The 13,775-nt window shown below is 42.8% G+C and overlaps 1 protein-coding gene across 1 annotated transcript; it reads left to right on the forward strand.

The window, feature by feature from the left end:
• Positions 1 to 2,953: 2,953 nt before the first annotated feature.
• On the forward strand, positions 2,954 to 4,825 carry RMI1 (RecQ mediated genome instability 1; the record flags this gene model as incomplete). The annotated part of the gene is made up of 1 exon (XM_082013133.1): positions 2,954 to 4,825. The coding sequence occupies one exon, from the start codon at positions 2,954 to 2,956 to the stop codon at positions 4,823 to 4,825; it is 1,872 nt and encodes a 623-aa protein (XP_081869259.1).
• Positions 4,826 to 13,775: the final 8,950 nt, after the last annotated feature.

Below are 13,775 nucleotides of genomic sequence, written 5' to 3' on the forward strand. Positions count from 1 at the left end.
CCTCGCCATGGGGTGCGCGTACCTGCGCCCGCCGCCGGCCCCACCGCGTACGGAAGAGAAAGGGGAGCAACCCCCACCGCCAACGCGCACATCCACCAGCACCACCAGGCGATTGGCCCCGCCGCCTCCACCCTGCGCGGGCTCGCCGCCGCCCCATTGGGTAAGGCCGCTGCCCGTCAAGGCGCGAGGGCGGGGCGGCCCCTGCATTGCACCGCCCTCCGTGAGAGCCAAGGCTAGACAGGCCCAGCTGCCGGGAGGAGGGCAGCGGCACCCGTCACTCGCACCACCGCGCCGCGGCCGGTTGGTCTCTTTACCTGCCCGGCGGGAGCCGCGATGGAAGTGGTGGAGGCAGCGGCAGGCAGCAAGGGAGAGCGAGTACGACCTCAGTCGCAGGAATAGAAAATGGCGTCTGCGAAAACCCCGCCTTGTACTCACTGCCAGGCGCAGATGAGGTGGGGGGGGCAATGTGCGGAGCTCTCGCGATGCTTCAAAGCGCGCGCGACGCGCGCCTCCTATTGGCTGCTGGGGCGCGCGGGGTTTTTGGGGAGCTACGCGCGGAGAGCGGCCGCCCCTTCTTTCCCCCCTCCCCCAAACCCTGGTGGCGGGAGCAGGTGCCGCCCTACCGGTACCTCCTTCCCGCCCCGGTAAGTGCGGGTGGCTCAGCTGCGGGCGGGGCGGGGGGAAGGGGCTGGGCCCCTCCGAGGGGCTGCGGGGTGTGACCCCCACCACACTCCCCCATCGCGCCTCCGCCTTGCCTTACTCCTTCACGGCCCCACAGCGCCCGTCAGGCCCTGACCCGCGGAGGCGGCGGCAGGCGAGAGGCAGGCTGGCAGTTTACTTTGGTTAAGTAACTGCAGGAGTCTTCTGGGTGGCGGAACTTTGAGGAGAACCTGGAAGCAGGGTGGGTTTTCTTTGCTGCAGGTTGTAGTAACAAAACAAACCTCAAACCTGGTGTTTCCTAACTATTATTATGGTAATTTTTGTTTTCGATGCACTCTGTAGGGCGGTTGAGCTCCTTGGTCATCCTTTTTAAGGGGCTAAACAGGGTCCAGATACAGTTAGGCAGCCTAATATAGTTAAAATTTTTGTGTCACTGATCTGGATGCAGAGTTGAATGCACCATTAGCAAGATGGCTGATGGTACCAAACTGGGAGGTGTTCTTGACTCTCTTGAGGGCCAAGAAGCCTTGCAGGGGGATCTAGACAGATTGGAGCATTGGGCAATCATCAATGGCATGAAATTTAACAAGAACAAATGCCAGATTCTGTACCTGGGACACAGTAACGCCAGGCACAAGTATAAATTGGGAGACAAATGTCTGGAGAGCAGCCCTGCACAAAGGGGTCTGGGAGTGCTGGGTGACAGCAGGCTCAGTGTGAGTCCGCAGCGTGCCCTGGCAGCCAGGAGGGCAAACCCCATCCTGGGGTGCATCAAACACAGCGTAACCAGCTGATCAAGAGAGGGGATTATCCCGCTGTGTTCGGTGTTGGTGTGGCCTCACCTTGAGCACTGTGTGCAGTTCTGGGAACCCCACAACTTAAGAAGGAAGTTAAGATTCTTGAATGTATCCTGAGGAGGATGGCAACAAAGCCCGTGGAAGGGCTGGAAGGCATGTCCTGTGAGGAGCGGCTGAGGACTCTGGGTTTGTCCAGTTTGGAGAGAAGGCGGCTGAGGAACGACTTCATTGCTCTCTATACCTTCCTGAGGAGGGGAGGTGGAGAGGGAGGTGCTGGGCTCTTCTCCCTGGTATCCAGTGGTAGGACACATGGGAATGGTTCAAAGCTGCACCAGGGGAGGTTTAGACTGGGCATTGGGAAATGTTTCTTTACTGAGAGGGCGGCCAAAGACTCTAGGAACAGGCTTCCTAGAGATGTGGTTGATGACCCAAGCCTGTCAGCACTTTGAAAAGAGGCATTTGGATGATGCCCTTAATACCATGCTTTAACTTTTGGTCAGCCTTGACATGATCGGGCAGTTGGACTAGTGATCGTTATAGGTCCCTTCCAACTATTCCTATTCTTGTCTATTTCTATGTCTATTTCTATGTCTATTTCTATGTCTATTTCTATGTCTATTTCTATGTCTATTTCTATGTCTATTTCTATGTCTGTTCTGATGTGCTACTTCCTAAACTTACAAGAAGTTGGAGGTTATTAGCCACTGATGTTCCTGAGATGATGTCTGCCAAGATTTGGTGCCATTGCAGCAAAACCCTGGACTGAGTTTCTAGATAACAATGACATTTCAAGCTAGCCTCTCTTCTTGGGTACAAAGCTTTCATCCAGTTACAGTGTAAAATTCACCGCTGTGATGCAAGCGCTGACAGGTCCCAGCTTGTCTCTGTTGTAGATGGGGTTTCTTACTTCTGTTTGTAAGAGTACTGATGAAACAGGAGAGTAACTTCTCAGGTCATTTTCTAAAGTAAACTGTGTTAACAGCAGGACCCACAGAAATAAAACCCCCAAAAATAGAGGAGGATGGATGGATGGATGAATGGATAGATAGATAGATACATAGATAGATAGATAGATAAAAAATCTATTTCTGTTTTTTGTTGGCTTTTTTTTTATCAATTTGCTTTCCATCCATAACAAAAGGATTTCAGTTGTATGTTTCTGATTAAATGAACAGAAAAGGAGAAGTCGCCAAGCAACGTTGCTTGTAGATGTCTGCATACTTTCCTGATACTCCATGATGAGTAAACTGCACATACTTCTTATGCTGATTGAAACTTTAAATATTGGAAATGCATGTTTATTTTTAGTATCTCTACAAGTGTTTTTAATTTAAATTGCTTCTATGTTGTCACACTTAGAATAGCTGAACTTTGAACTGAGAGCAAATTTCTATGTAATACGAACGAGAGATGTCATGACTTTAGCTGTTGTCAGAAGAGTAAATATCTTTTTTGGGTTTTCTTCTAGGGAATTCACTCTCTTAACTTAAAAGAAAATGTCTACATCTAACATTGCAGCAAGAGTGGAAACTTGGCTTTCATCCAAGTGGCATGTTAAAGTTCCTTTGACATGGCTGGAAGCATGTATTAGTTGGATCCATGAAGAAAATACTGGTAGTAACTTAAGTCAAGCTCAGATTAACTGCCAGGTATTTGAGCAATGGCTTCTTACCGATCTAAGAGATTTGGAATATCCCATTTTGCCTGACTGCATCTTAGATGCTCCCAAAGGAGAGTTGTCAGGCTTCTACTCCATACAGATTGATTCACTGGTTGATGTCAGCCAGCCAGCATATTCCCAGCTGCAGAAGCTAAGAGGGAAAAGTACTGTAAATGAAGAAATTACAGCCAGTACTCAGGCATTCCAGAAGGCCTGGGAAGCAAAGCCTACTCGAATGCTGATGCTGCAACTAACTGATGGGATACATCAAATTCAGGGCATGGAGTATCAGCCAGTGCCTGTCCTCCACAGTAATCTTCTTCCTGGAACAAAGATCACTCTACAGGGTAATATTGCATGTCGTCTTGGAGTCCTTCTGCTTAAACCAGAAAATGTGAAACTGTTGGGGGGTGAAGTGGATGCTCTTCTGGAGGAGTATTCTCAGGAAAGAGTCCTTGCTAGGTTAATTGGAGAAACTGAAAACCCTAATTCTATTAGACAAGCTCGTCACAGCCAAATTGTTTCAAGGCCTGCGGATGAATTAGAACAAAATCTAGGCCCTTCAGATGAAGAGCTTTTAGCCAGTCTTGATGAGAATAATGAATTTACTTTGAATGACAGAACATCTTTAGAAAGTGGATACTGCAGTAGAAGCAACAATTTTAGTACAGGCTCAGGTTCACTGACAGCACACGATGGAAACATTTCGCTACAGGAATCTGGAAGTCCTTTGCCTCATTCAAATGAACAAGCTTTGCCTCCCATAGAATATGTTGATGGCTTTTTAAATGACTTTCCTTTAGAAGATGACCCTCTTCTAGAAGAAGAGTTGCAAAGAGAACTGGAAGTGCCACCAGTGGTCGTGAACAGAAACATAGGTTTAATTACTGAGAGACTTCCTCATGCATCTAGAAGCTCCTGCAATTCATCTTTAAATGACACTTGTAAAAAAGGTGATGTCAATGAAAGAGACAAGCCTGTAGAAGCTACCAGCAAGCAAAAGACTTTTGAAAAAACAGTATGTGATGGAGATAGAAATAGTATGAGTAGCTTTTCAGAGCACAAGAGCATACATCAGACCTGCAGTTCTGCAGATTTTTTTTTGGAAAATCCTTCTGAAGAAAGGCAGAATGATACAGACCAAGATAATAGTGGATGTAAATCCCAGCACACTTCTGACAGCAGACTGTTAAATGATGATCCTGTATTTTTCTCAAAAATGGATCCAGAAGCAGATCAGCAGAAGCAGGCCTTTCCTTGCAGAGCGGCAGAGGCACATTTAGATTTAGATTCTCCACCTTTCACATATATTTCCCTTCTCCTTGCAAAAAAACCAGAAACTGTTACAATTCTGAAAGTTAAGTGTTTTATCGTTACTCTTACTGGAACCCTCACAAACACGAATGGGTACTGGGGTGTAAAAGCAAAAATTTCTGATGGTTCAGCTTACCTTGAAGTAGATCTTGCTGATGATATTTTGACAAGTTTGATTGGCTTTTCAGTGCCTGAAATGAATAGGCTGAAAAAGGATCCAGCTTTGCATCTGAAGCTTAAGGATGGTTTAGAGAAATGTCAAAAACAACTGATAGATCTCTGTTGTTTGATGACTATAGAGTTTAATCCTCTACAGTCTAAAGCCACTGTATTAGTTCTCCAGGATGCTGATGCAAGGCATCTAGAACAATTGAAGAAACGTTTGAATAAATAACGTATGCAAACGTGCAGACTGTATATTAGGAAACACTCAGTCAGATTTCCCCTGAAGGACTCTTGAAAGTTAAATTTTAAAGTTGTGGCATGTCTTTTATCAGGAAAAATAATGGAAAAGTGACAGGAGGAGATGACAGTTTGTTTTTTATTGTGGTAGTATTGAAATAAGCTTTCAAATATTTCCGTCTTTATTTAAAATACTCATGTATCTTTTTAATTCTGCAAAATCCTCTGCGTCCTTGACTGGTGATCTGGAGTAGCAGAATCTGTCAGTAAATGGATAACCACACACAAACCATCTTGTTGTTATACTTTTCCAAGCATGATTACTTACCTGATTTTTAAAAGGTAGCTATAGGAGACTATCAGTCTTTTCTTGGAGGAAGTTGTTTGAGTAACTTTAAATGAATTATTGTTTGAATGCAGTCACTTCTGACTATGCCAACCTGAAAATGTGAATACATATTCAGTGTGTAAGAACGTGAAGTATAGAGAAATGAAAGATTTTCTCCTAAATGTTCAGGTGGCGCGGCGGGGAACCAACCCTATACATAAATGAGATAAAAAGCGTTTCATTTAAACTTTGATGGAAGCTATTTAGCCATTTTAAAGAAAAATATACACCTTGTTGAATGTATAGAGTATCAGAAAGGGTTTAATTGGCCTTTTTGTTCTTCCTTTTTTCTTTTTCCTCATCCTTTTCACTTCTCTTGTTTTTGTTCTTGTTTGGTTTTAATTTGAAATTAGAAGAATTAAAATTCTGCCAGGACTAGAGGGCCAACAGCAGGAGAAGTCTGCTCAGTGTTGATATTGTTTGCAAATAATGTAAAATTGGTAGCCAGGAGAGGGATTTGTCAACTGGACTGTGAAATATATGTTTTCAGAGCCTTTTCTTTCTCTGAGCAATGTCGGTTAGACTGTTGGGAACTGCTATGAGAGACTGTCAGTATTGCCCCCCTGCCTTGTCCCCAACTGAGAAGCATCCTTTGCGACTCCAAGTGACCTAGGGAAAATTAGAGGTAATTTGCTAAGTAAGGTAAAAATGGAGGAAGGTGGAGGAGGGGGAATCTTGAGCCTTTCAGGCTCAAGGCTTGAGGGGTTGTTTTTAGGCTTTATTTTATACAATTTAGAAATGCATAAGTTCTTGGGTCCCTTTCCTTCCTTTCCCTCCTCTTTCCCTCCCCACTCTGAAGAGAACCTGAGCACACCATAATCCTGTGAGTCATCTTTGCGTTTATTTTCTGAGGCTGTTGGGAATTATGCATCATTTGGAACTGTAACAGTAAAAGCTTTTACCTGTGTGGAACCTGTATTGCTGGATCTTTAGTTACAGTTTCATAAAAAAATTGCTTGTTGGTAGGAAACTGAGCAAGGTTCCTCTCCAGTAATCCCTGTAAAAGGTAATACAGCTGACTGCAAACCTTTAGTGCAGTTCTGTGAAAACATTTCTTTTATGATGAGTTATGGAAACTTCCTTTGAAGTTCTGGCTTTACCATGTAAAAGGACAGGAGTCCTTAAAGTTCAAGCTAATTGAATAATCCACAGATTTTGTTCTACTTGTGCAAAGCAAGAGGAACGTCATTCAAAGGGCTTAAGTAGAATCAAATTCAGTGTTGTTTTTGTTTCAGCTGAAGTCACACCTGCCTTTGTGTAAAGGTTTAGTCATCTCTGCTAAAAGCAGTTCATGTGTCTTCTGTCCTCTTCCCTTCCCCACACCTGTCCCCCCCTCCCCACCGCCTTAAAGGCACTGTTACTTGTCTGACTTCCTTCTCCCTCTCCCCCCGTTGCCCTTGTCTTCATTTTTAGGATGTTCTTCCTGGAAGGCTACGTCTGTGCCTGTTCTCCCATGCAGGCAAGAAGGTAAATCTCAGTACTGCTGGCTGTTTAGAGCTTGACTGCTCTGCAGATATTTCACTGCGTTTTTCGGGTCTATAGTGATTTCAGATCTGTGTTTAAGTTTTCAGAATTAATGAAAAGTATTGCATAGTTTTTCAGACAAGAAAAGGAATGAAATAAAGTCATTTTGAGAAAGCATGCTTAGTTAAGAGCAGTATGTCAAGCAGAAAATGGCATTTGTGACTGAGTGTACCAGTCATTGGTTCATGCCTTACCCACTTCATCGACTCTCAGAACCAACTTCTCTTTTGCCAGTCTTAATGCTTTTGTGCTGTTGTGTGTGTATTGCCTCAGTGTACCAAGCAGTGGTGCGTGTCACAGTCCTCCAGGTAGTCAGAGCTCTTACAGGCTGAATCCAGAGAACAGGCTGCCACCCCAGCTGGCCCTGGTAGTGATCTGGAGCAGAGGTATGGCCACTGGAGAGTGCAGAAGTCGTCCTGTACAAGGTGCTGAAGGCAATTTTCATGGCGGCTGCTCTCCCAAGTCACATGTAGCCTTCTAGCAGAAAGCCATTCCTGCTCTTCCTCTCCTCTCCATGCTATTTTACAAACTCACTTTTTCTTGCTAACATTCTTTCAGCTGTTAAGTAAACTTACACACCTGCAGTGTGTCTGACTGCATATGGTTTCAGGAGCTGTATTCTTCAGGAATGTTTTCATATTAATAGAAAAATAAACTGTTTTTTTTCATGGCTGATCACAAGGGAAACTTCCACCTAACTCAATTTTAAAGTACAAAACCTACAATGTTCTCACACAATGACTTGGATGTTTGCCCTTCCTGTCTTTCTTACAGTTACTAAACAAAATGAAAACAATAAATTAGCTGTGGCGGTGCCAGGTAGCTGCATCAGAATATCCCATTTAAAAGCTCTGTCACTAAGGCAAGATAGTAGAAAAAAGAAAGTTCTCAGAATCTTTGCTGCGCCCTACTTCCTTTAAAGGTATTCCCTCTCAAACTGTAGAACAAGGCAGTGGCTAGACCAAAGAATGTGGCAGGTTTCCAAATAAACTAGGCTGGCAAGAACAGCTTGAGGACTAGCCTAATCCTACTGGATACTACTTTGGCCACAACAATGCATGTCATTATAACCCAGCAACTTCCTTCTTGTTGAAGGCAGGCGGTGTCCTAAGGAAGCAACAGCTAGTTGAGAGAATGTCTTTTTAAAGTAATAGTTAAGAATGTTAAGGGATTTCTTAAAGGGTGTGCTGTACTGCTCCAGGACTGTGCCTTCACACTAAAAGAATTAGTATTTCAGGTCATATCAGTAGGAGAAATTTTTACAGTAGCTGCATATGGAACGTGATTAGATAGAACAGGAAATGTAACATTTCGTTCTAAATATAAAGCCCTAATCAATGTCTTGCTATAATAATGTCAAGCATTTCTGTTTAGAATAAAAAGGTAATAACTTGAAGCTTTTTGTTACAGGGAGGAAAGAGTGATTTACAGTACAGTACTTCTGAATTATCTAGTGGCAAACAAACTTAAATGTATTTACCTGGGAGGAAAGGGCAAAAAGGACTTTAAAATGTAAATAGTACCTCTCATTTCAGATCCAATTCTCCACATTATGGTCCTAGAAGGAACAGAATGCCAACAGTAATGGCAGCAAAAGAGAGGTTATGGGCAGCCTGACACTGCCAACAGTAATGGCAGCAAAAGAGAGGTTATGGGCAGCCTGACACTGCAACTCTTTTTAATTCAACAGAAGAAGTAGAAGTTTCCTGCAAATCAGGTTCTCATCTAAATGTATGTGTAGCATACTTTTGTATCAGTGTGTCAGTTTTTGATGTTTTTTTTTTCCTTAAGGATTTTTTTCCCCTATTTACACTAAGTTGCCTAACAGGGCCAAACTGCAGCATGTTGCTGTCAGAATTTGCCCTGCTTCTGATCGTTAGCCTTCTCTTAAGGCTGAACAAACCTGGTTCTCTCATCCTCTCAAGGGTGTGGCATGTGCTCCCGTTCCCTGACCACCTTGGCAGCTGTCTGCAAGGCTCCTGCTCCAGTATGTCAGTGGCTTTCTTGTGCTAGGGAACTCTGAAGAGGACACAGTACTCCACCTGCAGTCTCACAAGTGCTGAAAGCAGAAGGCGTCTCACTTTCTTGCACCTGCTTGCTGCTCTGATGGAGCCTGGTATGTGTCTGGTGTCGCCACTGCAAGGTCACTGTGCTGACCTATGTTCAGCCTGTCCACCTGGGCACGCAGGTCTCGCTATGTAAAGCTTTATAGCTAGTTGGCTTCCAGCCCATACTGTTGCATGGGGTTATTGCTGCTAAGAAGAACGACTTTGTATTTGTCTTTGTTGAACTTAAGGAGGTTTCCATCAGTCCATGTGTCCATCCCATGCAGTACTGGTTGTCTAGCACTGACAGCTTGCTTTCCTTTTCTTCCGTCTGCCTCTACCTGCCATGTCTGGTAGCTTCTCCCCGGCTTGCCCTTTGTCTATGTAATCGGAAACCTCTTCCTAGAGGGAATCAGGTTGGGCAGACATGACTTGCCATTGGTAGACCCACGCTGGCTGTTCCCAGTCACCATCTCCTTCAGGTACCTAGGCATGGAGTTAGGGAGTATCTGTTCTAACGTCTGGGAGTGAAGTCAGGCTCTCCTGTCAGTAGTTCCCTGGATTCTCCTCCCTGAAGGTGGGTGTGACACTTGCCTTTCTCCAGCCATCAGGAACCTCCTGACTCCTGTGACCTTTACAGTATCATAGGTAGTGGCCTTGTGGTGATATGAGCCAGTGCCTGCAGCAGCACCCTGTCTGGTCCCGTGGAGAGTTGCTTGTGTCTGCAGGGTGAAGTACTCTGTTTTCACCAGGAATTGCTGGTACCTATGATCTCGGTAAAACAGACACTTGGACTCTGTAAAGTACCATTTAAAATGCTGGTTATTAGACCTAGCACCGTTGGATAAAGGCAAGGCCACACAGGTGGCATAATCTCTAGTCCCAAACGGGAGCTGCCCGGCAGCTCCTCTGGCACCATGCGCTGCCTGAGCTTGTCCTGTGGGCAAGGGATTTACGCAGCCTGAAGGCCATGCGGGGCGTGCACAGCACAGGCCTGCACCTGCTGAGGTTAACAGTGGTGTGGGACACTGACCCCTCGATCTGTAATGGTCCTCCTCTCAGATCGCGGCACTCCCTGTCCCGTCCCCTCGGTGGGTTGTACTGCCTTTCTGCAGATCCTGTTGGTGGGCTCGGGGAAATGGGAGGCCAGAAAGCAGACCTCAACCGGTAAAAACCGAGGTGAAAACCAGCATTCAGTACTTCATTCTTTCCTGTGTCCTTTGTTAATAGGTGTCCTCTCTTACTGAATAGCAAGCCCCACTTTCCTCAGTCTTCCTTCTGCTCCTGATGTACTTGCGGAAGCCCTGTTTGTTGTCCCTCTCAACCCTATATGCTTGACCAGCATCCCTGTATCCCTCCTGGAATTCCTTCCATGTATTTGCTTTTTCACATGGAAGCTCAGTCAGGGGTTGCCTGCCCAGCCATGCTGGTGTCCTGCCACACCAGCTTGGTTTTCTGCACTGTCCAGTGTTTGTGTGTGCTGCAAAGAGGTCATGCCGAACAGCAGCCCCCCTGCCCTGGGCCTTTCTGCCTACCTGGGCAGTCTCCCGTTGGATCCAAGGAGAACCTTAAATAAGTTGCAGTCAGGTCTGATGCTCACTCAGAGATGTGTTATTTAACTTGCTCACTTCTCTGAGCAGTTAACGCAATGTCAAGATCACTGCAGCCAGGACTGGCCTCAACCTGTCCATCTTTAGGTCTTGTTTATGAGTGGCAGGTCCCACAGAGGTTTTCCCGTCATCCACTCATGGATCATGTGCTTCTTTTGGTATCTGTATTGCCTGTAAGTTATTTAGGAGAAGGACTGTATCATAGGTTTCATATTGTAATACAAGTCACAGTAAATGCTGGCTTTAAAATGGTTTAATACCTTTTGCTATATTGGCAGTGTGGATGATGCAAGAACATGACTGGACAATACTATTTAAAAAGCAACAGCAATATGCAGTCTATTGTTTTGTGGCAGATGAATGCCAAAAAATCTAACTTTCACACTATTTTCAAGGACAAAACTGTCACTGATTTCAATAAAGATCCTTTAATATGAAAAAGGGCAAAATCCAGGCTTGCTGAATGTCATCTATAATGGTAATACAGCATGCACCAGAGAGGTGAACTGAGTTGAGTGAATTGAGACATTCATAGGAGGAGTTACAGATTAGAGGCCTTTCAGGACAAGGATATTTCCCTGTTTCCTCATGGAGCTCTCGCAAAGTCATTGTGGCAAAGAAAAATAAATTTGCCTTAATTCTGTGGCTACTCAAAGAGCAGTAGGAATTTCAATCCAAGTGGCTGAAAGCATCTAATTTTCAGCTCTGTTAAGCACCTTATCTGTAGGTGGAGGTGGGAGCTGGGAGGCATTCAGTACTTAATACTTCTTACTAGCTAAGTGAGCATCTCCCTGCCCAGTGATTTAGCCATTTTAAAGCCTTTAACTCCTTGCACAAGCTGCATGGAGAGCCCATACAGTTAACTTGGCTGGTATAGAAGACCTTGACATGTTAAGCAACTTTTTTGTGTTTGCATGCTTGGTAGTTTTGAATTTTGTCCTTGGATGAGAACAGCTTTTGCCATAGGGGAAGAAAAAAGCAGATTTTTATTTCTGCTTAAAGGGTCAAGGGCTTTTTTTTAATGATATTGATAATTACAGGACAAATATGAGGCAATGTAGCATTAATGGCAGCAGATGATGGTCTGATCTCACTTTTAAGGTACTGGCAGAAGAATCACAACCTTCACAAAGCATTATTTTGGATTAAAAAAATTCTTAAAATCCTAAGGTGAAAATATGCATATGTTCAAAGGATCTGTGATGGAAAAGAGTGTGATTTATAACAATTGAGAGGAAATGTTTTATTCCACTAAGAGCAATTAGGAAATAAATGTAATTATGAGCTAAATATTCACAACTGACTTTTCTGCATTTAGGACAATTTCTTTTAACATTTACAATTACAATACAATCATCATTTAATAGATGTGTACTATATATGAAATATGGGCAAGCATTATTGCTGTTAAACCACAAATCTGGCATTTATTGTAAAAAAAAAACAGACTTAGCAGCCCCAGCTCTGCTGGCTACCTAAGCATGTGCTTAGGTAATTTACCCGCTGGTACCAGCTATTAGTGTAATTGCTCTCATACAGTTTCTCCAAACTAGAAAATGCCATTAAATAGAAAGTGTAAATAAAGATCTACTTGTAATTTTAAACGTTCAAATAATCATTCAATGGGCACATTTTTGTGAAAACACGTGTATTGCCTGGAACCTTTTACTTACAGAACAGTTACTCAAATGCAAATATTAATGAAAAATACTCATGAGCTGTCAAGTCTATGCTGCCAAGCATATGTGCAGCAAAGGCGTATGTAAAATAAATGTTATACCACTTTAAAATATATGTTAGGGTATGCAAGAACACTGAAATAAGTTTTACTTTTTGTTTTGCAGGTGGTCAGATACAAAGCTGACAGACATCAGCTGTTACAATCTTTTTAATGTAAAATAAGAGACAAGGGTGTGAAATACCTTCTATCTCTATCTTCTATCTTCAGCAACTGTATCTACTGTCTCAAGTATTGGTGATGGTAGGGGACTAATCATGAGACACAACAACAACAACAAAAAGTCTGGTTTTCTTCTGTCAGGTAATATCAGTTAGATGACTATTATTTTTCCAGTTGCATTTAAAACTCCCTGTTTAGTGATCATTCTTCCATTTCTGCTATTCAAAAAAGAGAACTGGGAATTAGTTTGATCTAATGATATCTTTGTAGTGGCCTTTATAATAACCAATAAATTAAGACCTCGGTACATGTGCAAAAATTAAAAAGTTAAATAGTTGTGAATACTCACAGTTAAGTACTATTTATCCATAGGTAAGTAGAGTTAATCAGTCTACATAGACAGAAGCAAACGTACAAAAGGTAGGATGGCTATGTACGTATCCATTTTTAACATATTTTCTAATAGTAATTTATTCTTGTGACACAGAATGTGATATGCTTCAACAGTATACTATGTATTGATGGAGCTCTTACAAAACCACTGTCTTGTAGATAGGAATTAAATATTATGTCCTCTGTTGCCGCTTCTTAGTAGAGGGAAGCTGTCTTCAGCTGCAGCTGCATGTAAATGTGTGATCAGAAAAAATCTGAATGTTTTGGTAATCTTAACAAACTGATTTAAATGCACAGTTCAACATTATTTATGAAGACTCATTATTTTGTGAAATGAATAGTTTTGAATGTAAAAACCCAGTATTATGTCTTCAGTAATTTACCACTTTAGATCTTCCTGAGAAATACATTCAATTTGTTCATATTGTATCATACCAAGGATTTAAAAGTTTGAGAAAGATGTTCTGTAATGGAAGTATGCAAACCAAAGTTTTTATCATGACAAAGGCATATTCTAGTATTTTGTCAGCTAAAATTTGGTGTTGGTCTGATATTGGGAAATTGTGTGTCTGCATTACTGACTTCATTTTGGGGAGTGTAAGAGATTGTTAGAGGAGGAAGGGGTGGTTGATGTGAAAGTCAGTTGTCTTAAAGGAAGTGTATTTTAGCAAGGTGTTTCCTTACTTAAGTAGAGGGGGGAAAAAAGCAAAAGATTAAATAAAACAACATTTAAAAAAACATCATTTAAAAAAACAGCATCATTTGCTGTTTTTAATTTAATTTGGTTTCTGTAGAAAAATACATTTAAACTGACGTTGCTGTTCTAGGCAGCAATGTGCCTTACAAGTATGGTGTATTTCATGTTGTGCTAGTGGTGTGCACAGAGCAATCAGTAGCAAAATTTTTATTGGACCCTCTCGTAGCAGAACTCATCTACAAGAAGTACTCCTTAATATTTCCCATAGCACTTACAAACTTTGTGTGTCAAAACTTAAGGCTGCTGTGGGTTTTTTTGACAGTACTGTCTCATCCAGCATATTGTTGGAAGCAAAAACTTGTATGTTTCTTCTACAGAAGAGGCC

The sequence above is a fragment of the Phaethon aethereus genome (genome assembly GCF_964289735.1).
Source record: "Phaethon aethereus genome assembly, chromosome: Z".
Classification (NCBI taxonomy): Eukaryota; Metazoa; Chordata; class Aves; order Phaethontiformes; family Phaethontidae; genus Phaethon; species Phaethon aethereus.